The 27,164-nt window shown below is 45.5% G+C and overlaps 1 protein-coding gene across 5 annotated transcripts in view; it reads right to left on the reverse strand.

The window, feature by feature from the left end:
- Positions 1-27,164, reverse strand: part of DPP6 (dipeptidyl peptidase like 6) — a 1,138,230-nt gene that overhangs the window by 232,176 nt on the left and 878,890 nt on the right. For all 5 annotated transcript variants that reach the window (XM_064368693.1, XM_064368763.1, XM_064368675.1 and 2 more), the window contains exon 6: positions 19,955-20,007. In XM_064368693.1, coding sequence (XP_064224763.1) covers positions 19,955-20,007 — 53 coding nt within the window. The remainder of the gene's footprint in view (positions 1-19,954; positions 20,008-27,164) is intronic.

Raw genomic sequence — 27,164 nt, forward strand, 5'->3', positions numbered from 1 at the left:
CTTAAAAAGAAATGACTTCCATATCTAGCACAGCACAGGTCCTCAGTATGTGCCTATGAACAAACAAATAAATTAGTAAATAAAGGTAGGTTCTAGTGGTGGCTCTCAGCAAAGATCATTTTGCAAATTTCATGTCTAAATTTGCAAAAGGATCTTTTGCATAAAAGATGCTAAATATATAGTATCTAACAAATTCACTTCACCTGTGTTTATTTGGAATTTTCTAAGCACAGAGGACAGAGTAAGAGGTCAAAAAGAAATATTTAAACTCCACTGCCTTACTTAACATTGAAATTCAGTTTGTTACATTGTGATTTCCAATAGGTATCTAAGGTATTTAGAAACAGCAGGGGATTAACTTTTCTTTGATCTGACAAGTGTAAATTCCCATAAATGCTAACTGGAGTTTCGATTTTAATTCCGATTTTATTACCTGTGCTCACCTGTGCACAAGGAGGCCTTTACTTCTTCCCTAAAGCTAAGATGCATTTCCCTTTCCTTACCACCAACACATTACAGGAGTTTCCATAGCCATACTGGGAATCAAAAGGCTGCCTCCTAGTTCCAACCTTATGATGTGTGAATCACACGGCCTTCCGCAACTCTTTGGGTCTTATTTTCTTCTATGGGGATAATAGCTACCCTCCTTCTATAGAATGGTCATGAAAATCAAGAGACATAACAGCTATAAATTTATAAACTCTAGCATACTCCAAAGAGGTAATTATTTTCTTTTTTCTAGCTAGTGAATCTCTCAATCTCTGAATTCTTCTCAGTCTGTATAAGTTAAACAAATGACTCCAAGATGCCAGAAATGAGTTGTGGCAACCTGTCTCCAAAACACCAGGATGTCCCTTATGGGGAGGAAGCTGTGAAGTAGTGGAGAGAATTCCAAGAAGCTGTAAATTTAATTCTGAACTCTGTCACTGGAAGCAAATGGCTTGGGGCAACAGAGTAACTGGACCCAAGTTTGTTTCCTGTGTACAAAATGAGAATAATCATGCTTGCCTCATAGAGACAATAATCTATTATATGTGAAAACAGGTAGCACAGAGTTTCCTAGCAGATATTTCATAAATGCGGGTTTATTCATTGATAAACTGGTAAATAATTCGACCATGCAATATAATACACACAACATATGTATGTGAATGTGCAGATGTATATGTGTGTGCCCTTAAACCTTCACTTACCCAGAAAGGATTAATGGTTGAATATCGATAAAATGTTATTACAACCACTATCTATGTGTAATTCCTTTTAAAGGCCCAGGAACAGGTGAGATATAAGGACAAGTTCACTCTATGGAACTCTGCAGCGAAAACAAATGAGCTCAATCCCTGTGTCAGGTGGGAGACCGGGTTTAGGTTCCCAATCCTCAATCACATTCTCCACATCTGTTTCTGTGAAAGAAACCTACATTTTTGCATTGGAATGTGATTTCTTGCAGAGTATCAGATTATTTTCCTTTCAAGTTAAAAGAGGATTTGAGAGCGATTTTTCCACCTTCTTCTCCATTGTGGGGATTCCCTTCTGATGAGCCACTCGGTGGTCATTCAGCCTCTGCTCCAAGCCCCTACTGAATGGCTTCCGTCACACAACTCCCTCTCTGCCCAGCCTAGCAAATGCCCAACCTGGTTTTATGCTGAATCTACCTCCTCCACATCAACACCTTGGCCTTGAGAATGACCAGAGAACCGCGTGAAACCAAATGCAATGTCTCTACCTCAGCTGGCCTCTAACCATTCCCATCATCAATCACCCAGAGGTGCGACACACGTCTGTCCTCGATGCTGATTCCAGTCGTTCCTGCTTCCTCACATCCCTCTTGACCTACTGTCCTCTTTCTCCAAAGGAACGAAGAGGTGTGGTACAGACAGGAGGTGCGCTGAAGGCTCTCCCTCCCACACCCGCTCCCTGTCCCTTGTGCCTACAGGGCTTCCCTCTCCATCAGCCTCACTCTCAGCCTTTGCCTCTGGGAGGCTCCAGCTTGCCCCAGGGTCCCTGCTTCCCTGCAGAAAGAGGAGCTTCCTCCGGGACACACAGAGGTAACTGTTGCTCCTCCCTCCTCTCGGTCCCCAAGGACCGGGCATTCCCTTCCCAGTCTCCACCAGCGCTTCCTCCTGTACCTCCTTTTTTGTTCCAGTCTACAACGATCAAATCCTTTCCTTTCCATTTACCTTCATGGTAAACTTTTATTATTTATTACTATTTTTTAATTAATAAGCTTATTTTTTTAGAGCAGTTTCAGGTTTAAAAAAAATCTGAACGGAACTAGAGTTCCCATATCCTCCTTCTTCCCCGACCTCAGCTTTCCAAATTACAAACATCTTGCACTAGTGTGGTGCATTTGGTACAACTGATAACCCAACACTGAAACATTATTATTAACTAAGTCCCACAGTTGACATTAGGGTTCATTCTTTGCCTGTGTGTTCTCTGGGCTGGGACGAATCCATCCGTCTTTGACCTGCCATTACAGGGTCATACAGGCATCTTTTAGGTCCCTAAGCCTCTGCGTGCTCTGCCGATTCATCCTTCCCACCCACCAAACCCTGGCAAGCACAGATCTGCTTAAGGTCCCCAGAAGTCCGCCTTTTCCTGAATGTCACATAGTTGGATCAGACAAAGTGAAGCCTTTCAGGTTGGAGTCTTTCACTGAGGAATGTACGCTTTTGGCTCCTCTAGTTTCTCCATGGAGGAGAGACTTTTATGCTGCTTCAGCCTCTGGGAATTTGCGCCAGAGGTCTCTTTCCTTGTACTCATTTCCCTAAGGCTGTTCTCCCTAAGAAAATGCAGACAAACAGGACCTCCTCCCACGCAGCCTCTCCACCCACCCGGGAGCACCTCCTCCCACGCAGCCTCTCCACCCACCCGGGAGCACCTCCTCCCACGCAGCCTCTCCACCCACCCGGGAGCACCTCCTCCCACGCAGCCTCTAACCCATTATCAGTCCAAACCCTACAGGTCTTGGTCCAACACAGTGACTGGAACAAACCGAGGACCACTTTCTGACCTCCTCCCCGTTCCTCCTCCACCACAATATGGCTTCCATCCATTCTGAAGCTGAAATTGCTTCTCTTAAGATCTTCCCTGTCCATCGAGGCGGTAAAGCCTGTGGCCTCCCCGTCCTGGACCTGGTGGTCTCTCCCTTCGCACGGTGGGTGCGGCTGCAGCTTCTCTGTGCTGGTTTTCAGGACGGCCCCTTCTCCCAGCTCTCCTCCCGCCTCCCTCTCTGGGCCTTGTCTCCTGTGGGATCTTCTCTGCCCACCCTTTAAAAGCCAGTGTCCTGGCGTGACCGCAGCCCTGCTCCTCTCCTCTACACCCTCCTCTGTCGCTGTCATTGCAAACACGGTTCCAACATCTCAGGCCTCCAGAACTGGGAGGGGCAATTCCTGTTTTACGCCTCGCAGTTGGTGGCGATGTCTCACTGCAGCCCCAGGAAGCCAATGTCCCTTCATTGCTCAGTTCCACCAAGGCCCAAAGCGACTTGCTCAGGGCCAGGTAGCTGACCAGCGTCTGGTGAAGATTTAGTCAAAGGTGGAAACAGCTCCAACTGCCTGAAGGGACAAAGTGGAGACCCTTAGAGAGCAAAGCAGAGGCAAAACCCGGGGGCGCTGACCCCGGCCTGCTGCCTGTCTACCCCCGGGGCTTCTGCGTGGAGCCGGCTTCCCGCAGGAGAGGTCCTCGGCCCCACCTCGCACATGGAGGTCACGGCAGCACTCTCGGCATAAGCGCAAATTCCCCTCATCAAATGACTTTCCATGTCCTGGAGTCTCCTGAAATTCTCCGAGGCGTGTGTGTGAGAGAGAGAGGAAGACAGGAAGAGGGAGGGACATGTGAAGGTATACGGCAATTTATTTTGGGGCTGCTACTGGCCCTCCTTCATTTTTCTTTCTTTCTTCTTATTTATTCATTTATTTTAAAGAATCCCTGGCAGGCTCTGTGATGAATCATCTCCTGGATAGAGATGGATTAGTTTAAAAAAATGATGAAGGAAGAATAAAGTGATCTGGACTTAACTATATTTCAGAATGATCATACAATTCATTCTGATTTGCTTATTTGAGCAATAAACAAAACAGGGCATAAGTCATGTTGAATTCTGAAGAGTAAATCACTACAGCAAAGTTTACTCATTTATCCTGCTAAGTGATTTTGAGGGATTGAAAAGCTTCCCACTGTCAACAGCATTTGGTTGTGGAGGGGGGGCAAAGCTAAAAATTGCATTTCTGGCTCCTATCATTTTATGACCAAAGGCACCAAAAAATAGCATTCTCAGTGTCTAATAATATGTGTTTTCTGAGTCCTCCTATGTGCTTAGCATGGTGGGTAATATAAAAATGTATGATACACTCACCGTTCTAAAAGGGAAACTGACACACGGTAGATGCTCAATAAAGAATAATTGAATAATGAATTAATGGATGGGTGGATTAATAAGCGGGTCTAGTCTAATCTCCAATTACTGAATGGCGAGGGTCAGGAATACCGTAAGCTCATGCAGCACTTAAATATTTGTATCACCTTTTTTTTGTGTATATCTAAATTTCACAGTTAAATTTTTGAGGGCAGGAATCCTCCTCATGGGCATAAATGCTTCCCCAGAGCCAATATTTGAATGAGAAGATGCTTGTGCCACTCTGTGAATAAACTAAAAACCATGTTTGTTTTCTATCTATCAATCATCTCTCAACCAATCAATCAGTCTATCTATTTAAACGTTTCTCCATATACTCTCTGGTATATCAGAAGTTCCTTTCCTTATGAAAGGTTTAGATGTAGATGTTTTCAGGCGGAGATGCTCTACTCACTAAAGGCTGATTGGAGTGGCCTGTTCTAAAATATTAGTGACAGATTCCCTCTCTAATTCAGAGGGACACTTTTAACATATGTGAGTGCAATCGTCCCTTGGTATCCATGGAAGATTGGTTCCAGGACACCCCTGCAGATACCAAAATCCACAGATGCTCAAGTCCTTGATATAAAATGTGTGGTATTTGCATATAATGTAAGCACATTAGCCCATATCCTTTAAATCACCTCTAGACTACTATAATCCCTAATGCAATTAAGTGCTAATGTAAATAGCTGTGATACTGTATCATTTAGAGAATAATGACAGGTAAAATAGTCTGGACAAATTCAGTACAGATGCAACCATCCATTTTCTTCTCAAGTATTTTTGATCCGAGGGAGGTTGCTTGAATTCCCAGATGCAGAACCCACGGATATGGAGGGCTGATGGTAGTAAATACAGTCACATGGAAATGGAATCTTTGTAATAAAAGGGAGCTTGTGTCTTCTCTGTCACTGCAAACTGAATATCTAGACCAGTGCTCAATAAACTCTGAAATTAAGACGTGAGGGGGAAGCAGTGGTGAGTCTGGGGGGTTGGTTAAATGATTTGAGGGTGACAGTGCAATGTTCTAAAATGGAATGAGAAGATGCTTGTGCCACTCTGTGGATAAACTAAAAACCAGGTTTGTTTTCTACCTATCAATCATCTCTCAACCAATCAATCAGTCTATCTGTTATCTATCTATCCATTCATGGATTGACTGATCTATTATCTATCTATATCATTTATCTAGCTACCTATTCACCTATTATCTATCATTCATAGATTGATCTATCATCTATCTGTCTGTCTGTCATCTATTCATCTACCTATCATCTCTCTACTATCTATCATCTCTCTATCATTTACCTATCAATCAATCAATCAAATTTTAGAGACAAGTTCTCACTCTGTCGCTGGAGTACACTGGCACAATCATAGTTCTCTGCAGCCTCAACCTCCTGGTCTCAAGTCTTCCTCCTACCTTGGCCTTCCAAGCTGCTGGGACTACAGGCATGTGCCACCATGCCCAGCTCTGTTTACCTTCTTAAAGTTTTCACCTTCCATCATATGCATTAAAAACAAGTTTTTGGTCACCTCAAGGGTTTTTTCCTCCTGACCTTCAGTAAAATCCCACTACAGAAGAAAAAAAGTTAGAAGACTGCCCTCAAATTCATGCCAAGAGGAAATCTGTTATTTCCCTCTGGCCCGTGGCAAGAGCAACGAGCCCCCAGTCTGGGAGACAGGGGAACACTGGAGTTTTTGAAGGACAAAGAGAAGCCCTTTAAAGAATGAATGGACGTGAACGAAGCCAGTTTAGACAGGTGTTCCCTCCTCTCTTCCCACTCACAGCGTTTTTCCTCTCGGCCTCTTCCCCATGTTTTTTTACTTTCTTAACCAGTTCGCTGGTATCAGCTCTGACTCAGGGAGTTTGCTCTTATTGGCCTCAAGAACAAATTGCTCAAACACTTAACTCAAGATGTAGTTTCAATAAACATAAGTGGTGCGAAAACTCCACAGAAGATTGAGAAGCAGCCCAGCTAACCATGCAGCGTCTGGGTCTGGATGAGCTGCTCTGACACCACGGGCTCTCCCAGCACTCAGCACGAGCAGTGGGGACGCAGCAGGGACACGGGGCACACGCGGCAGCTTCATGCAGCCTGAGGACCTGACAGCGTACACATGCATGTTCTAGTATGTTCGGCACACACGCAGGGAGGCGCACTGGCGGGCTCTGTCACCGTGGTCCCTGATAAATGCTCCCTTCTCCCTGAGAGCTGCATCTGTTATCCGAGGACACTAATTAGGTTCTCCATGGAATTATTTTAAACCAATCTAAATGTGTATATTGATCAAGAAAAAAAAGCACAAACTTAGTGATAATGAATTAGGCTAAAGAAAAAAACATAGAGAAGGCAGTTAACACTAAATCTCCAACAGCTCAGGTAAGGAAAAAAGTAATAAATTAGAAAGCACAGTAAGAATGAAGAGTATACAGAAAAAAATGCCTTTGGAGCAAAGGTGATTTAGATGCTACGGCTAATGAGCAGAGCAGGGTGCAGGTGAGGACACGTTCCAGTGGCTCCGGCTCACCCCAGTGTCCTGGTGCTGGGCAGTTACCAGCTGATGTGTTGGGGGCCTGCGGACAAGCGCCCTTTTTCATGGTAAGACTCCACTACTAATTCTCAGGACAGCATCCTGATCATAACATCTCCTCTTCCACCCATTACAGATTCCAACCTTTTCTGTCAATTCCTAAGGCATACCTGAGACTTCTCATGTTGATCTTACCTAATTTGGGGGCTTATGATTAGAAAAAGGCCTGAAACCGTCTTGTTATTCAGAGTGCGACTTTGTGTGAGGGTGCGCTGGGAAAAGGTTTCCAATTCTTGGAGAAAATGGCCCAGCATCCTGGGACTGTGGGGGTGTAGACGGCAGCTGGAGGAAGCCCCGGGGCGGAGTGGGGCGTTGCCCTGGGATTTCCTTTGTGACTTTCAGTTTAGCCATCTCATCCTTTTCCTTTAGGCTGTCTTTCTGTAAATTGGGAAGGCGGAAACCAGAGTCAGGCTGAGAAAGAGTAATGTTGCCGAAGCAATTTGGAGACAGGGCTCAGTCCTTCCAGACTATTTTAGAACCAGCAGCTGATCCTCAGCCATGCTAATTTGGGCAACACCTGACACAATTAGGACCCCGTGGTACTGCAAAGGGTTCTTCCCCTGACTCAGTTGGCCCTAGGTCTGGGGTGGTGCTCGTGTTGCTAACAGCCAGCACTGCTGGGGTTTAGTTTAGCCCATGGAAGGAGCGGTCTCATCCAGGTGGGGTACAGAGGAACTGGAGAGTGAACTGCAAATAGGAAAACGGGGAGCAGGTCTCTCAGAGGCTGCAGATATAGTTGATTTAAAACTGTACTTATGTAACCGCAGGACATCATATGGTACAGGTCTTACATAGTCTAATAGGAGCACAATGGTAATTTATTCATTCTCTAATGAATGTGGTTTCCATAACTATATAGGAAATTCCTTGACAATCAGAACGGTTTCCTTCCTCTGACCCGTCAAATCCACAGTACCTAGTGCAGTGCTAGTACCTAGTGCAGTGCTAGTACCTAGTACAGTGCTAGTACCTAGTGCAGTACTGGTACCTAGTCCTAGTGCAGTACTGGTACCTAGGAAGTTGTAAGTGCTCACATTAACACTGCCTGAGAGCTCCTCTTAGCATTTCAAAAAAACAATAGAAATTTACCTTCGGGCAATGGTGTGTTGAATCAGTTAGGATGTACACAGAGATGCAAGAAATTGACCTTCACATTAGAAATTGGGACCTTGATTGTCTAAACTTTCTATGCTAATGAAAAGGTTAATTGTAAGCAGTTCCCATCCTTCCGACCTCCCCTACCAGGTAGGACTGCCTTCATCCATCCGGTGAGATGTAGAAACAGCTGCTACAGGCCAGGGTTAAATTAATTTCTAGTCTGGACAAGCAGAAACACGAGTTCTGTGTGGTTTCTTTTTAACCCGAGCGCCGTGGCCGTGGCGGCAGGCTGCATGTCAGTGCTGCCTTTGGGCGTCTGATACCCTGGTAACGCTGTGCTGTGACTGGGCTGAGGGTCCAGGGAAGCCAGACAGCTCAGCTCAATAAACAAATGTGTCTCTTCTGAGTGCTGTGCTGTGGGGTTGCCGGCCCTCACTCTGGAGCTAGGCCTTCTCAGGAAGGAAACATCACGGCTTATATCCTTTCATAGGACCCAACCCCAATATCAGAAGTTAGGCCACGCCACCAGGATGTCCAAGCGCAGGCAGCTCTGTGCTCGTCTTTTAAGCAACAGACAGGCCCAGCCCAGAGCCGGTCTGCTGGGACACGCACACTTTTTTGTGGTTTTGGTTTTTCTTTTTCTTTCTTTTCCCCCTCCCCTCCCTGCCCCTCCCCTCTCCCTTTTTTTGTCTTGTCTTTTTTGAGAGAGGGGCTTGCTCTGTTGCCCAGGCTGGAGTGCAATGGTGCAATCAGAGCTCACTGCAACTTTCACTTCCTGGGCTCATGTGATTCTCCCACTTCAGCATCCCAAGTTGCTGGGATCACAGGCATGTGCCACCACATACAACTAATTTTTTCATTTGTATTTTTGTAGAGATGGGGTCTTGCTATGTTGCCCAGGCTGGTCTCAAATTCCTGGGCTCAAGAGATCCTCCCACCTTGGCCTCCCAAAATGCCGGGATTAAAGGCATGAATCACTGTGTCAGGCCCACAGTTTTGAAACTCCGTTTCCTTTATTCTTCCTTAGGAGGACTACCAAGAGGGGTAGTTATTGAAAAAAGCTCCCTCTCTCCAAAATCTGGCCAAGAAGTGAAGACGTCATGGAGCAAGCAGGAACTGGGCCTTCTCACGCACTGGAGCTGAGTGCCCAGGGCCACGTGGAACCAGCCCCATCAGGGAGGGCCTGCCCCGCCTCTGGCCTCTTGTTTCCTATTTGTCTCCACTGCTGATGTGTCATTTACAAAGTGCCACAGAGAGATTATTTGTAGGGATGAGAGATGGCACAGTCAGGCTGCTGCACCTGCAGGCCGGACGGTCCCCCCTGAGATCCCAGGTGCTGGGTAGAGAAAGGCAGACACAGCCTGGCGTTGAGAACTGTGTGCGGTGAGCACAGATGCTTCTCCCCACAGCTGCAGGTACAGTCATTTCCAGGGCATGCTGGATTCCACTCACCATGCACAGTGACCGTGCGGAGGGCAAGGGGTCCAAAAAGTCGGTCCTGGAGCAGTGAGTCACGAAAAAGGCAGGCTTCTAAATGGTGCAGCCACTTTGGAAGACAGGTGGGCAGTTTCTAATCTATTTAAAGGTGCATTTACTTGTGACCCAGCAATTCTACTTCTAGGTATTCACCGAAAAGAAAGGAAAGCACGTCGGATGAAAATTTGTGTGCAAATGCCCCCAACACTTTTATCCATACTAGCCCCAAACTGGAAACACTCAAATATCCATGAAACGTTGAATGAAGAAACAAATTATGGCATATTCACGTAACAGACCACTCCTCAGCAATGACAAACAAATGAATGCAGATACCTGCCACAACAGGGGCGAATCTCAAAAGTGATTTATGCTAAGGAAGCCAGCTGCAGGTAACACTGTACAGCCCCCTCGACGTGACATTCCAGAAAAGGCAAAAGTGTGCGACAGATGGCATGGCTGTGGTTGCTGGGGTGGAAGGGCATGGAGGATGCTCTGGGCAGATGGGAATGGCCTGAATCTTGCTTGTGGGGGTGCTTATGTCATTGCGCCTATTTGTCAAAATTTATAAATGATGCCTTTAAAAAGTATGATTTTTATTAGAAGCAAATTGTACCACAAAAGTTGATATGTGCTCTTCCACCACCGTCCAGACAGACTGACCTGCTCCCTGTCCTTGAGTGACACCCTTTCCTGGCTGAGGCTGCCCTAGATGTTTGATTTAGGCCAATGTCCCCAGAGCAGTCACGGGGATTTGTGTCCCCCTCTGTGGGAGCACAGGAAAGAGAGGAGATGATGAAGAAACAAAACAAAATAAAGCAGACAGCAAGGGACAGGCGAGGCCATTTCCCTCTCCATCCCCACGCTTAGCATCAGGCCTGGCACTTGCGAGGGGCTCATTGATTTTGTGGGAAGAAGGAACCCACAGCACAGCACACACATGAACCAGGCGCAGCCACCCAGGGTGATGCTCACAGGCCTTTCTCTTTAACATCCGTGAACAAGAAGAGTGACACCTTCTGGGATGTCAACAGCTCTCTCCCAGGCAATTCATGGCCGGGTCAACACGTGTGCTGATTCATCAGCACAAGAAAGTGATCAACAGCAAAAATTAAAATAAGGAAATAAACAAAACACTTCCGTTTTAGGCACAGTGACTTGTAACATCTGGTGTGTCTGTGTAAAGCACAGAGTCCCCTCAACACAGGCATCTGCAGTTAAGGTGAAGACCGGACCTTACCAGAGGGAGCCCAGGGGAAACATGAGGGTGGCCAGGCCCAGAAACGGAATAACAGCCGACATCGCCCTTGCTGTGGAGAGACCCTGGCAGAGCCGGCCCTGCCTCATGTCCTCCATGCAGACTTCCATACTCTAATCCCGTTTCTGAAAGCATTAAGTAAATCCCCAAGAACATGGTTAATCTGAGATCTACCCTTATTTCTCTAAGTTTGTTGAGAGGACAAGGAAATGAACGCTTGAGGGGAAACTTTACTAGCATATTCAGAGACTGAAGTGTCATTTCTCAGCTCCCATGACAATCCTGAGTGTCACTTGTCAAGGGCAGCAAGTAAAGGGGCAAGCAGGCCAGATGACCCCAGCTGGACACCAAAATCACCTAAGCAGCCTTCAAAGCCATCCTGAGGTTCCCTCCTCAGAGGCTCTAGTTTAACCCATGTGGGGTGGGGCCCCAGCACACACATTCTTGCTCCTCAACATGGCTCGGTTTCTTAATTTGTTTCTTCCAACGATCAACCAACATTTATGGGGTCCCCCTGTGTCAGGAACCAGGGACATGGGTGTAGAGTTTAAAATGAACAAGGAAACTTGACCAAATGGTGACTCATGTGCCTTTTACCTCATTTGCAAAGAGGCTTGTTTGTTTGAAAATCCTTTAGACTGCTAAGAAAGTCCCTGCAGACGGTCAGTGATTCTGCTGAAAAGAGTAGCTGCAATGGCTCCCTTTGCAGACGGCTGATGGTATTCTGGCCACTGACTACCTCCAGCTTGTTATCTGAGACCTGCACCCAGGAAAGAGCATAAGACCTGTTGGTGCAGCTGCCTTTGCCATTTTTGCCATTCAAAGTCACAGTGTCACCCTGTGCAACAGCCACTGGTATTACAGGCCCAGTCCTTCCCCCTGACATCTTAGAATGATGGAGAGAAAGAAGTCAAGTAATCCATGCATATTGGAAGCATTCCTAAACATCCTCTTTAGAAAAATTCTGTCTACAACAACGTAAGTAGTAATTTAACACAAGCTTAAATTCTAGCTTGAAATGAGAAGCAGTATTTACTCTGGGCATTCAGGGTTTTTTTGTTTGTTTGTTTTTTGTTTTTTTAGAGGAGGAGATTCTATTTATTTATTTTTTATTTTTTGAGACAGAGTTTTGCTCTTGTTGCCCAGCCTGGAGTGCAATGGCACAATCCTGGCTCACCGCAACCTCCGTCTCCTGGGTTCAAGTGATTCTCCTGCCTCAACCTCCTGAGTAGCTGGGATTACAGGCATGTACCACCATACCTGGCTAATTTTGTATTGTTGGTAGAGACAGGGTTTCTCCATATTGGTCAGCCTGGTCTTGAACTCCTGACCTCAGGTGATCTGCCTACCTCGGCCTCCCAAAGTGCTGGGATGACAGGCGTGAGCCACTGTGGCCGGCTGAGGAGGAGGTTTTAACACTGTGGCTTGAAGGATCAGAAGGATTTGAGTACAAGAAGCACAGTGAGCAGGACATTTCTGCAGTACGCGTGTGTGGGAGGGAGCATGTGTGGTGGGGAGGAGAATGAAGGGACTAGCAGTGTAGACACCCAGAAATGCATTCTGTGTTTGGGAGCAATGACTGGACACATTGCTTAATGTGGTTCATTCTTCAAAGGCCAGATTGGAGAATATAAACTCCAGAGGTGTCTATCGTCCCGTATTCCTTGCACGCAAAACCCACCAGTCATGGCATCCTTTCCTAAAGAGCCTGGGCATGGTTTTAGTCTATTTTTAAATTTAGAGCTCCAGGAAATCATTGTCAATGGATCAGAGTTGACATTGCGCATGAGATGCACTTTCTGTCCCAAATGTAGGGAAATTTGAGGAAGGGTGACTAATTAGATTTGGCCATATTATGGAAGGTCTTGGTGTCCCGCCATGAATAGAGCCCTCAGTATTTTCTACGAACCAAAGCAGGCCCTTACAGCTACCACCTCATCATACAGGGTTTCATATAAACATCACCATAAACCCCATGCATCAGGCAATTAATATACAGATGGAGTAAGTGCGCCTGGAGGAGCAAAGTAACTTTTCCATGACTACACTGGTAGAAAGGATGACTGGGGATTTATGCTCAGATCTCTCTGACTCTCAAGTCCATGCATGTTGGTAATGGTTACTAGAAGTCTGGATTTCAGCAGGAGGGAGGGATGGAAGGAGGACAGGAGGGGAAGGGAGAAGGGGAGGGAGAAACGGTCGACACCAAGTCTTACAGGTAGACGTACGAGTTGTTCACAGTTCTGAATATCCATAAAACCAAATAACAGTGGAAGTCTCCCCACTTCAGTGCCACGGTAGAGACTCATGGAATGCCATTTTAAGAAGATCTCTTCTGCATTTTTGCTTCACTCTGGTGCTTCCCCAATTTATATGCACATTCCCAGTCCTGAAGCTTCTGGCAGCTGTGAAGGTGGCTGCTCTGCAGAGCCAGTCTCTGTGTGTGCAGCAGCAGGACCCTGGAACTCGCTCGCAGGGAGAAAGAGCTGGAAAGGAATGTCCTAACCAACCGGTGCTGAGAATTCTCATCACTGCCCTCCTGAACTCGCTACCTAGAGACCTCTCACGGTAGAGAGACCTCTCATGAGGGCACCAGCCTCGACTTACAAGGAGCCCAGGCTGCCACAGATTTAATTAGAGGGACATGGAATATAAACAGTTGAAATCTATCTTCCTTTTCCACGAGAACGCCAGCTACTCATAATCACAATTAGTGTGGTTTCCACCACCATTCCAACCTGGCTGCCAACTGAATCCAGAATTCCACTCTTCCCTTTTCTTCCGCATGTGCTGTACATAACCACAAAACTAATTTAAGCTACTGTTTCCATCACATGCCTCTTCTGCTCAGAAAGCTTGCTATGTGCTTATTGTAAAGACCAATACCACTGAGTTTTAGACACTGAGTATTTCAGTTGTCTACACTCTCAGTACCTCCTAAAACCCACCTAACCCTATGCCTACCCACGCTGAGTCCCATGTGAACACTCCTGCAGCATCCTGGCCCGGCATCTCATTAATTCAGGGACGTGTTGGCTCTTGCGAAGGTCAAGCTCATTTCATGTTTTACCCTGCCTGGAGTATCTCGCTTCTGTCTTCATCTATTAAAATGTAAACAAATAGGCCAGGCATGGTGGCTCACGCCTGTAATCTTAGCACTTTGGGAGGCCCAGGTGGGTGGATCACAAGGTCAGGAGTTCAAGACCAGCCTGACCAACATGGTGATATCCTGTCTCTACTAACATACAAACATTAGCCGGGAGTGGTGGTGCACCTGTAGTCCCAGCTACTCGGGAGGTTGAGGCAGAAGAATGACTTGAACCCAGGAGGCAGAGGTTGCAGTGGGCTGAGATCACGTCACTGCACTCCAGCACGGGTGACAGAGTGAGACTCCATCTCAAAAAAAAAAAGTAAACAAATAAACAAACAAACAAAACCTCAGCTATAAGCCTCAGGTCAAGTCAAACTTCCTTCTCGAGACTGTTTATGACGGTAATGCCTTGAACCCTCTCCTCCTTCTTTGGGGTATAGTGTTAAAAATACTCACTTAAGGCACTTTATAACCTTTTATTATATGAGTTTGTATCTTGCCTTTTCAACAAGATTTTAAATTTCTTAAGGATAGCAAGCATGCTTGTGTTGCTCCAGTAGTATCTCAGTAAGTATTTGCTGACATGGTATCTTTCCTGCTTCCATTGGAGGCAAAACAAGAGTGCTGAAGTTATTTGCAGTAGGTTGGAATGAGATGAGATAAAAAAGGATTTATTGAGTATTGAGAATTGTAGACAGTTGAGGCCATAGACAGTTGAAAATTGTAGACAGTTGAGATGTCTTTTAAGAGGGATATTCAAATTACATAGGCATTATAATTACCTGAGTGTCATGAAACAAGCCTCAGCTTAGAAAAATGATTGAAGAGAACTTTATGACTGTAGGGTTATATTATTCCTCTATTTGTAGCAGAAAAGATTTTTTAGATAAGTCTGATAATATTTAACTACAAGACTACAAATATATTTTGGGTATATACTACATTATTAACTAATCAGGCGCTAGATGCAGAATTCTCTGCTGGGTGTTTTGCATATATCATTCCACTTAATTCTTTTTTTGAGATGGAGTCTCACTCTGCTGCCCAGGCTGGAGTGCAGCGGCACAATCTCAGCTCACTGCATCCTCTGCCTCCCAGGTTCAAGCGATTCTTGAGCGTCAGCCTCCTGAGTAGCTGGGATTACAGGCATACACCATCATGCCCGGCTAATTTTTGTATTTTTAGTTAAGACAGGGTTTCACCATGTTGGCCAGGCTGGTCTCGAACTCCTGACTTCAAGTGATCCACCCACCTCGGCCTCCCAAAGTGCTGGGATTACAGGCATGAGCCACCGCACCCAGCCATTCCATTTAATTCTTATAACAAGTCTATGACGTGGACACTATTATTATAATCTTTTTAAAAATATGGAGTCTAAGACCTCTGGAAGTAGAATGAGTCCTTCAAGTTCGCACAGCCAGAAAGCAGCAGCAGGATGGGTTCAAGTTCAGGTCTAAGTGGCCGCAGGGACTAAGCCACTGCCCAGCATGGTGCTGGCAGCCTGGCACTGGCCACTGGATGTTCTCGACCTAGATATCTACTTTATAAATATGCAGAACGCTCCTCTGCATGTCAGTCTATAAACGTACAGAGCAATTCCAGGTAGAAGGAAGCCATGTCTTAGGTTATTATTTCCACCGATACAGAATGTGGCTTTAAAAAGTCAGCTACAGCTCTAAAGGAATACAATTTTTGTACAATTTTGTTTGGTGCCTGAAAATTACGAATAGGTAAGCAAAGTTAGAGCAACAATATCAACAGAAGATGGCCAGGCATGTAAAAAAATAAATGCTTTGAACACCCAGCAGTTTCTATTCTATTATGGCTCTGACTTTGCCAGACCCCAAAATGCCAACACTATGCAATAAAGTGATATGACCCATTTTTCTTCAAATTGATTTCTGTTATTGAAGAAAGTCCACATGTCTTTCAGAACAATCCCAATGGATATGAGACTACATTTTAGAAAAATATTACTATTACTATTAAAAGTATATATTATATATATGTGTATAGATAGATAGATAATAGATGTAAATATAGATGATTGTGCCTTTGGCTTTAGACCCTAAAAAATATAAAGGCAAAACTAATTCTAGTCAAAAAGTCATGCCAGGACAATGCCCTGCAGTAGCCAAGTCTACAGAAATACTCATACAGAAACACGTAACAGATTCTTGACTCCACCATGGAAGATGGCTTTATTTTATTAAAATTATGATACAAAAACTTTTAGTGAAACACTTTATGTTAAAAATAACTAGCTTTAGTTCTGCTAAAATACAGATTTGTGTAAAAGGCATATATCCTTTAAGGATACAATTTAAGAATACAATTTTTGGAAGCTTGGAATGTCAAAGTCAAACAAACCTACCATTAAGTAATAGACTTGAATATATAAAAATTCAGCTATCTTGGGAGTCTCATTGCATCTCCTGCCTTCCACGCAGAGTGAATGCTCCCTGGCCCCAGCTATAGAGGTCAAAGCAGCCGAAACAGCGCAGCTAACAGCAAGGATGGGGGAGTGAGAGGGGGACGGGAACGGGGTAGTCCCTCCTGAAACTCTTCTGCTATTCGCAAAAAAAAAGGACACCAGAAATTAGAGGGCATGGGAACCTTAATTAGACCCTTTTCTGTGGTTGGTTGGAGAGCCTAAAGCTAAGGAAAAAAAATCAAGCTATGAATGACAAATACGAGCATCCTGAAGACTGCACGGCATCTGGCTTTAATTTAGAAGGAGGAGTGAGGAAAGGAAAGCTGAGAATTAGAGAAAAAGGTAGAGATCTGTGTTTTCAAAATTAAGAAAACCTCTTAGTTTTCTTGTATATGAACAATGTACATTTAAATATTTCAGTAGGGAGCTTTTTATTTTTAAACGACAATTGTGCTTTCCTCCCCATCCAAAACCCACCTAGGTCCTGAGACTTAGAGCTCAGGGCTGTGTCCTTCTCCCGCCACCTGGTGGAGCACACGCACCGACGACAGAGGCCACCAGGGGTCACGAAGCTCCAGGCCTACGGAGATCCCGCTCAGAGATCCACTGTCTCATGAAGACAAATCTGACTCTGACAATATTTGCAACGAATTAATTGGCTAATTTCTCATGAGTAGTTTTATGACAAAGAAGAAGAATTGAGGGGGGATGAGCAACGCTGCTTCTGGGGTGCTGTGTCCGTTGACATGGTGACAGAGCGGGACACTGACTTCGTCACCCTCAGAGGTTGCTTTCCAATAAAGGGACTGGCTACATCTTTCAACCCTCTAAGAACCCTGAGAGGAGAAACTAGCATGTCACTAAAATCTGATCTTTAGAGCTATGTTTGTTCCCTGCATTGTGGAATTTGAATTAATCCCGAGGTTTTTGCTGTTGTTGTTTCAGAGAATCTCGCTCTGTCACCCAGGCTGGAGTACAGTGGTGCTGTCTCTGCTCACTGCAACACCACAACCTCTGCCTCCTGGGTTCAAGTGATTCTCCTGCCTCAGCCTCCTGAGTAGCTAGGACTACAGACGCCCACCACCCTGCCCGGCTAAGTTTTGTATTTTTAGTAGAGATGGGGCTTCACCACGTTGCCCAAGATGGTCTCAAACTCCTGACATCAAGCGATCTACCCACCTCAGCCTCCCAAAATGCTGGGATTACAGGCATGAGTCATGAGTTTTCTTAATCACGTGGGATTTCAAATCAGCCTGACTTATGCTGGGACTCCAGCTGTAGCATAAGCATACACTAGCTAGGAGGTGAGGGGCAGGTGACAGCCTCTCTGAGCTCTCACTTAAAATGGAAATAAGAATACTTTTCTTGCAGGTTGTTGAACAGGGATAAGGGTGCATGAAAGCCAATCAATGAATGATGGCAATTATTCTTGCTCTCATTCCATTAAAGACACGGGAAGCAGCTCCCTCCATGTGAGGGTCCTTTATGGGGGGATCATCGCCAGGCTCCGGGTATCTAAGTGCGGAAGCCGAGCCTTCCACACAGACTGCGCTGGCCTTAGCTTTGCCAGCTTGTTCGGCAAACTCCTGTGCCAAGTTCCTAGAATCTGTTTCTCCCCATTTCTGACTGATGCAGTAAAATATTAACGCAATATGTTTGGCATAAGCACTTTTAGAGTTTTGAGTTTTACAAATTGATATAAGATGAAACGAAATATCTATCATCTACAGCGAATTCTATTGTTCCCAGAGGGGCAGATCAATCTCAAGGCATAATGATAGTCTTGCCTGCCATGACCTCTGAAGATGTATGTCTGCTTGGGAAAGAGTAGGATAATTCCTCTCTACTGAAGAACATTTGGGTTTCTATTTAAACACACTTTTAATGAAAAATGTGTGTGGATACTTTATTTTTGCAGCACAGGCCATCCTTGCTTTCTTTGGGCTTAATTTTTCTAACAATCCAACAGAAACGATCAGTCACATTTTGCTGAAGATCAACATCTGTCTTCCCTTTGTCTAAAGTCCACATGAAGTTTTTTTGTCCACGTTTGTTTTCCAAGGACATGCCTGTACTCTAAGCTGTGTAGAAAAGGCGGGCGAATCACGAGGTCAAGAGATCGAGGCCATCCTGGCCAACATGGTGAAACCCCATCTCTACTAAAAATACAAAAAAATTAGCTGGGTGTGGTGGTGCATGCCTGTAGTCCCAGCTACTCGGGAGGCTGAGGCAGGAGAATTGCTTGAACCCGGGAGGCAGAGGTTGCAGTGAGCCGAGGTCGTGCCACTGCACTCCAGCCTGACGCCTGGTGACGGAGTGAGACTCTGTCTGGAAAAAAAAGAAAAGAAAACAGACGGCAGCAGTTATAAGCACTCAAGCTGGGATTAATGCTCGCCTATGGAACAATGCTTTTGAGCGACTCCTGCTGTTTAAGTTTGCTAGGGAAATGAGGATGCCTCAGCCTAGATATTCACAGGATCCTGCACGACACTGCCCGAAGCACAATTCAGTCTCTTTACAAACCTTTCCCGAGCACCTCACCTTTGCAAAGTACCACGACAGAAACCACGGAAGAGATGAAAAAGAAATAGGAGGTGGAGAACAGGAAGGTCAGGAGAAGGGAACGAGAACGGGGAGGGGAGGAGGAGGGAGGAGGAGACGAAGAAAGAATAAAGATGAAAACAACAGAAAGTCCTGCCTGACAGGCTTTCCTGGCTCTGCAACTGTTTCTTATCTGTGCCTGACTCAACACGTGGCTTCACCAAACTCGACGCAGTGTCTTTCCTGCCCTGGGTTCCAAAGGTGAAGCTGACCATGCATCTGAGTGTCGTGTTGGGGACGTCTGCCCAGCACTGAAAACTAAACTCGCTCCCGCTCCGGACAATACATTTTTGAGAGACCGGATGAATTTAGCAGTGCAATCTGAGGTCATGAAACTGCCTGAAGTGGGGTGGCCCAGTCAAAAGCAGGCACTGAAACCCGGCTCCTAGGAGCACAACCAAGCTCAGAAAAGGCAATAAAACAAGAACACATATGCCCCTGAATCCCCGTCAGAGTGATGGGCAGAGCAGCTCTAGTGCCACCTGCTGAGATGGACTCGCTCAGCCCACCCGGTTCCCAATGCACCGCTGAATTTGTGACCAGAATAATTTACCTTAATCCCACAAATATGTTCGGGGTTTGCTTCTGAAGACATGTGGTGGGCTGAGAGGGGCTCCTGCTGTTCTAGCGTGAGTATAACCAGGAACCCTCCTGGGAGGCCAAGGGCCACCCCACTGTGCCTGAGATGAGGCTGCAGGTGATTACAAAGCAGAGGGGAATTTCCTGCTCTGCAGAACCTCCAGGGTCAACCGCAGGACCCAGCACAGGAACAGAGCAGAGTTGCTCTCTAGAAAGGGGGCTTCAGAAATGGCAAGTGAGTGGACTCAAGTGACCCTCTGACATCCTTAGGGTCATTACCTAGGGAGAGTCCCAGAGCTCCCGCAGTGTGAGAAACGGACATGCCATTTCCCGCCCTAAGGGTTAAGCAGCTGGTCCATGTTCTACCCTTTCCTTTGCCTTGTAGATTTCTAATTAAAAGAAAGGAAAGAACACTCTTACCCATGAGGAATTTTGCTCAGGACATAATATCCAGTATAGGAGTGTTGATATATCTGCAACAGACAAAAAGGAAAAAAAGCAGGCATTGAGACAGAGGCGGTGACTCTGATATTTTTCAAATCACTGTGAATCCTAACAAACATCAGTGGACCAAAAGCAGCTAATCCCAACACCTGGAGGCAAAGGCTTTTATTTACTTAGGAAGTCGATTTGCATATCCCGTTTATTTTATTTTCAGCATTTGCAGTGGTTTATAGGGCAGCCAGAGGCTTGATGTCATCTCCATGGCTACCTGGTATGTGATTAAATTAGAGGCACAGATTTCAGGCTTAACTAAATATAGTACAGAACTAATGAGGACACCTTGGTCATTGGAGACTGTCACAGTCAGCTAGACCCAATGGGTCAGTAAGACCCGTGTACGGCTGGAGTTCTCTCTGAGTGATGGCAGGGGGTCCACCAGAACTTCTACTGTGTGTCTTCAGTGAGTTGCAATATTGAAGTCAAGGCAGTCTTAATTGGGCGCACTTTTGACCTTCTGTACAATTGGATATGCATCTTTTAGTTTCAAAAAGAGTAGTCAATAAGAGCTGACTGAAAAAGGGCTGTTGGAAGTATCACAGCTTTAAAATGGAGGTAACAGAAAACCAGAAAACAGTGCTTCCAAACTCCTGTAACCCTCAAATCTCAGATACCTTTCTTAAGCTCCTTAGCCAGGAAATGACTCCGCAATCCACAGACACCATGAACAGAATTCGAGGGTTACACCAAAAGAAGGGAGAAGATGGTAGTTCAGGAAAGGTTAGCATCCTTCATCGCCAGCCTCCTGGGTAGAGACCGTGTTGAATACACAGAACATGTGGGTTACTCTGTTGCATGGAACCGTATTTCATTCCCTCCCAAGCCTTTCCTTTACCTGTGAAACCTCTGAGAGCTGGCGCCCCATGTGGCTAAATGTTCAGTGACCAACATTTAAAACCACCTTTCTATAGATAATAGGTGAGGGACGTGGAGGCAAAGGCATTCATATCCAAGGTAGAGTACACTGAACAGCAGTGCATTTGAGGGACCAATGACGGAAATGAGCCCGCAAAGAAAACAGGTAGGATTTGCTAATACCACCACTCCCCAGCTAGCCTAGACCACTGAATTAACTTCTAGAAAATCACAATGGTCTTGGAGTTATTTGGAGAAAGAGTACCCAGGTATAAAAATAAACAACAGCACTTAAATCCCAACAATCTGGTGCTTTCGGAGACCTTGAGACTCCTGAACCAGAAATATGGGGCCCAGGGCAGCCTGCTTTGAGGGCGGCAGATGGGCAAGTGTGGCTTTAGTCATAAAGAAACAGCCACTAAGAGACAGGCCTGCGCAGGAGAGCTCTGTGGAGCTGCCACAGCAATCTAATAAGGAACACAGGAACTTAACTCCTTTCGCTATTTCTGCCAGAATGAGTGGTGCTGCCTGGCCAGGGGAAGGAAGGAAGGGCCTGGTACTGGCTCCTGTGTCCTGAGCAGGTCACTGTTAAGAGAGCACCCATTAAAGGACCCCACACTGCACTGTGAGTAAGCCACGACTGCATGACCTGGAACAGCTCCCTCAGATGCAAGAGCAGGAAGCTAGCCAGAGCAGATCTCGGGTTTCCATGGTTATGGTATACAGTATATTATACAGAGTTTCTGAACTCTCCTTCGAAAACCGCCTTTTCATTTGATTGATCTCACTTTGTTTTCATAGCATCCCTAGGGGGCAGAAGTGACCTTTGGTCAGATAAGAAACCAAGGCACAGCAAGAGTAGAGGATGATGGAGGAAAGAGAAAGGGGGAAGAGGAGACAAGGAGAGAGGAGGGAAGAGATGAAGCCCAATTCTGTGCTCTTCAGTGATGGCTGACTTTGTGACCTTCATGAACAGAATGTGGTAGCAGTGGTGGTGTTATACGTCTACAGCCAGGTTAGAAGGGGTATTGTGGCTTCCTTCTTGCTGTCCTTCATATCACTTGCTCTGAGGAAGCTGGTTGCCATGTTGTGAGGATACTCAAGCAGCCCTGTGGAGAGTATGAGGCTCATCCCTGTTACACTGCCTCTTGCCAGCAGCCATGTGAGTGGATGTGGAAATGGGTTCCCCCTCTCCAGTCAAGACTTTGGATGACTGCAGCCCTGGCTAATGCCTTGATGGTGGCCTCACGAGGGATCCTGAGCCAGAGCCACACAGCTATGACGGTCCCAAGTCCCGGACCCACAGTGACTGTGAGATGATAAATGTTGGCTGCCTTAAGCCACTGAGTTTCTGGTAATTTCTTATATAGCAATAGGTAAGTCATATAGCTGCTTTAAAACCAGATAAAACAGATATTTTTAAAATCAGATGTGGATACATTTCTTCTGAGCTACTGGGTTTCTTCTTTGTAAACTTCCAGCAACTTCTAAAGCAAACAGATAAATTCCTTGTTGGAATAGTATCAGGACAGAGGTGCTGAGGGGCTGGGAGAGGACCACTCACAGACCAAACCGCTCAGAGGAAGGCTTTGATATTACTGCAGCCAAGAGTTCGAAGTTCTGGAGATGGTGACAGTGGTGAGCGGAAGTGGGTGGTGGGCGTGGATCTCATTTATGAAGCACATACCACATAGTGGGTACTTTGCCAGCTCCCTACCATGCAGGAACTCATTTAGTCTTTATGAAGTAGATATTACTATCCCATTTTTACAGGTAGGAAAATAAAATCTTAAGGAATTAAAGTTAAAGCCAAGTGGGATTTGACCTGAGGTCTGTCTCTGAACATTCCCTTGAAAATTGCCTGAACCCAGCTTGTATCTCTGAACTCTCAAGTCAGAAGTCAGTTGTCAGCTGAAAATTCCAGGATAGCAGCAAATATAATAAATATGCAAAGTAAGAACACCTGCCATCTTTCTTGGTTGAAGGCCCATTGCTTTAATCTATCTAGAAACAGTGATTTAAATTCATTCCCTGGTTATGCCATCCCCAAAACAAATACCTAGAGTTGTATCTTTACATTCATCTTTAAATATACCACTACACATCCTTGCAATTCAGCTCTGTAGGTATTTTTTAAGTGGTGCCCATGAGAAAGGGGAAGATCAATTAAAATAACCCTATCAAGGCCATGGCAAGAAGAAAGAAGAAAGAAGAAAAAAGAGGAAGGAGGAAGAAGGAAGGAAGGAGGAGGAGGGGGAGGAGGAAGAGGGGGAGGAGGGGGAGGAGGAGGAGGAGGAGGAGGGGGAGGAGGGGGAGGAGGGGGAGGAGGAGGAGAGGAGGGGGATGGGGAAGAAGAGGAGGAAGGGGAGGGGGAGGGGAGGGGAGGGGGGAGAGGGAGGAGGAAGGGAAGGGGGAAGAGGAGAGGGAGGGGAGGGGGGAGGAGGAGGGGGGGAAGGAGGGGGGAAGGGGGAAGGGGAAGAGGAGGAGGAACAGGGGAGGGGAGGGGGGAGGGGGAGGGGGGAGGAGGAGGAGGAGGGGGAGGAGGGGGAGGAGGAGGGGGAGGAGGAGGGGGAGGAGGAGGAAAAAAGTGTTGCTTTCAATTGTTTGTTTGTATTGTTAGGCAAGAAACCTCCAAACCAAAACAAAGCAAACCCCACGTGTATGCACGGGGACTAGAATAGAATATCTGGAAAACGGAATCATCAATAAGTAAGGCTGACACAAAAATGAATAAAGTCAAGAAGCAGAGAAAGAGAAAACCTGAGAAGCTGCATCTGCCAAACTGAACCGCCCACGAGAAAGGCTGAAACAAAGGTGAATATAGTTGAGAAGCAGGGAGAAGAAAACCTGAGAAGCCGGGTCTGCCAAGTGCAGGAATGTGAACGTGGCATTCCAGAACACACTGCTGATGCAAATGGACGCCTTCAGCAAGGAAGCGCAAGTGTGAGCCCAGCGCTACTCTTGAAAAAAGTGGGAAGAAGAGAAACAATTTCTCCTTGCTCCAAGATGAAGCAATAAAATGTCATTGTCTTCCACAAAATCTTCCTCAACAGCAAGCCGAAAGAACCCAAGCACAAAGAAACAGCAGTTTAAGGGGTACGAATTGAAGCGTTTTCACTTGTACAGTGTCTTATCTAAAAAAGAAAGCTGTATCGCACTGAAAGAATTTGTTCCTCAGAGAGAGATAAAATCTTTTTCTTTTTCTGCGGTCAATTTTGTATTTATGTTTCTTTCTTTAAAATAATAGGCTCTAGGCCAGGAGCAGTGATTCATGCCTGTAATCCCAGCACTTTGGGAGGCTGAGGCCAGTAGATCGCCTGAGGTCAGGAGTTTAAGACCAGCCTGGCCAACACGGTGAAACTCCATTTCTACAAAAATCAGCCGGGCAGGATGGCGAGTATCTGTAGTCCCAGCTACTCGGGAGGCTGAGGCAAGAGAATCGCTTGAACCCGGGAGGTGGAGGTTGCAGTGAGCTGAGATCGTGCCATTACTCTCCACCCTGGGCGACGGAGCGAGACTTTGTCTAAAAAAATAATAATAAATAAAATGAAATAGACTAAATATTTCCGATTGTAAGAACACAAAGATTGGAAATTAGTAAGGCTGCTTTCAGTTATTTTTCTAAGAGTGCCGTTTTTTAGAAGTTCACGAACATGAGTTACTTTAGTCTCATCCTATGCCATTCCGTTAATATTTCTCCTGGAAAATGAATATATGAAAACTTATTTCCCAAAACACTAACTGCAGATGGAAAAACAGTTTCAGCAAATTATTTTTTAAATATATCACACACAAATATTTGACACTGGTATTCAATAATTTTTTAAAAAGCAGTTGAGAGTTTGTCACCGGGTGAGTTCATATTTGATCTGCTTCTAATGTCTCTAGAATTTCCCTCTACTCAGGAAACGTCTCCCCTCTCCCCTCCTGCCCGCCCATGGACCGATACTTTCAATGTCTAGGGTCTGTTCTATCTCGTACCATTGTGCACACTGAATTTTGTCTAAGGTCTTTTCTTTCTTTAAATTTTACTTTAAGTTCTGGGCTACATGTGCAGAACGTGCAGGTTTGTTACATGGGTACACATGTGCCATGGTGGCTGGCTGCATCCATCACCCCGTCATCTACATTAGGTATTTCTCCTAATGCTCTCCCTCCCCTAGCCCCCTACCCACTGACAGGCCCAGTGTGTGATGTTCCCCTCCCTGTGTCCATGTGTTCTCATTGTTCAACTCCCACTTATGCGTGAGAACATGCAGTGTTTGGTTGTCTGTTCTTGTGTCAGTTTGCTGAGAATGATGGTTTCCAGCTTCATCCATGTCCTGCAAAGGACATGAACCCATCCTTTTTTATGGCTGCATAGTATTGCATGGTGCGTATGTGCCACATTTTCTTTATCCAGTTTATCACTGATGGGCATTTGGGTTGGTTCCAAGTCTTTGCTGTTGTGAACAGTGCCGCAATAAACATATGTGTGCATGTGTCTTTATAATAGAATGATTTATAATCCTTTGGGTATATATCCAGTAATGGGATTGCTGGGTCAAATGGAATTTCTAGTTTTAGGTTTTTGAGGAATTGCCACGCCGTCTTTTACAATGGTTGAACTAATCTACACTCCCACCGACACTGTAAAAGTGTTCCTATTTCTCCATGTCCTCTCTGGCATCTGTTGTCTCCTGATTTTTTAATTATCGCCATTCTAACTGGCGTGAGATGGTATCTCAATGTGGTTTTGATTTGCATTTCTCTAATGACCAGTGATGATGAGCTTTTTTTCACATGTTCATTGGCTGCATAAATGTCTTCTTTTGAGACATGTCAGTTCATAACCTTTGCACACTTTTTGATGGGGTTGTTTTTTTCTTTTAAATTTGTTTAAGTTCTTGGTAGATTCTGAATATTAGCCCTTTGTAAGATGGGTAGATTGCAAAATTTTTTTCCCATTCTATTGGTTGCTGGTTCACTTTAATGATAGTTTCTTTTGCTGTGCAGAAGCTCTTTAATCAGATCCCATTTGTCTATTTTGACTTTTGTTGCCATCGCTTTTGATGTGTCAGTCGCTGCTCAGTTAAACCCCTTTAAATTGGATCCGGCTGAAGTTTTTCTTCTACCACCGCCATCTTCCTTTCCAAGTCTAAGCTCATGCCCGCCTCCTCTTGCTGAACTTCAGCAACTCCTCCGCTGTGTCTTACATTTGTAACCACTCATTCTCCCCTATTACTTCTTCGAAGTCTGTAGACTGTAACTCAAATATCCCTCACTGACAAAAAAAATCCCTGGCCATATTCCCCAAGAACTGCTCCTTCCTTTTTCTTTTCTTGAGATGGAGTCTCAGTCCGTCACCCAGGCTGAAGTGCGGTGCTGTGATTTGGCTCACCTTCAGCTGCTGCTTCCCACGCTCAAGCGATTCTCCTGCCTCAGCCTCCAGAGTAGTGGAACTACAGGTGTGCACCATCATGCCCGCCTAATTATTTTTTGTATTTTTAATAGAGACGGGGTTTGCCATGTTGGCCAGGCTAGTCTCAAACTCCTGATCTCAGGTGATCCACCCGCCTCAGCCACACAAAGTGCTTGGATTACAGGTGTGAGCCACCGTGCCTGGCCTCCTTCTTTTAACTATCATGACCCTTCATAAACAGTCTACGCTGCTTCACTGGCTCACTTTCTATTCATTTCCAACCCACCACAATATACTCCCAACATTCTCAAACCGAGTTCTCCCAGCAAATCCTTGTCTGCCAAACACATGGCATCTTCCCGATTTCCAGCCTGCAGCACACGATGAAGTCAACGGGAGTTGTTCTTCTTTCCCGATTCCAGGACCTGCCCTCCTTCCCCTCCTGCTCCTCCATCCAGGCTCCTCACCTTCCTCTCCTGCTGCTGCAGACCCAAATGGAAGGCAGGCACCAACCTGCCATCTCGGGGGGCTCCTTCCTCACTGGTCTAAGCCTTGGGCAGGTCCCCATCATTTCTGCTTTCTTATGCAGCTTCCTACTGAATTTACGACTTTACGCTTCATGTATCTTCTGAGATCTAAACTTATATTTAAGTTGGGCTGGGCCTTTCTACATGGATGTTTTTATGCCAAACTTTAACCCCAAACTCAATATTTTGAAAACAAAATACATTCTTTTTTTAGGTGAAATTTTTTATTATTTTATTTTTTAATCTTACTTTACGTTCTAGGATACATGTGCAGAATATGCAGGCTTGTTACATAGGGAAAGCCATGCCATGTGCTTTGCTGCACCTATCAACCCATCATCTAGGT

This window comes from Aotus nancymaae, unplaced genomic scaffold (genome assembly GCF_030222135.1).
Source record: "Aotus nancymaae isolate 86718 unplaced genomic scaffold, 86718_ANA_hifiasm-v0.15.2.pri h1tg000002l, whole genome shotgun sequence".
NCBI lineage: Eukaryota > Metazoa > Chordata > Mammalia > Primates > Aotidae > Aotus > Aotus nancymaae.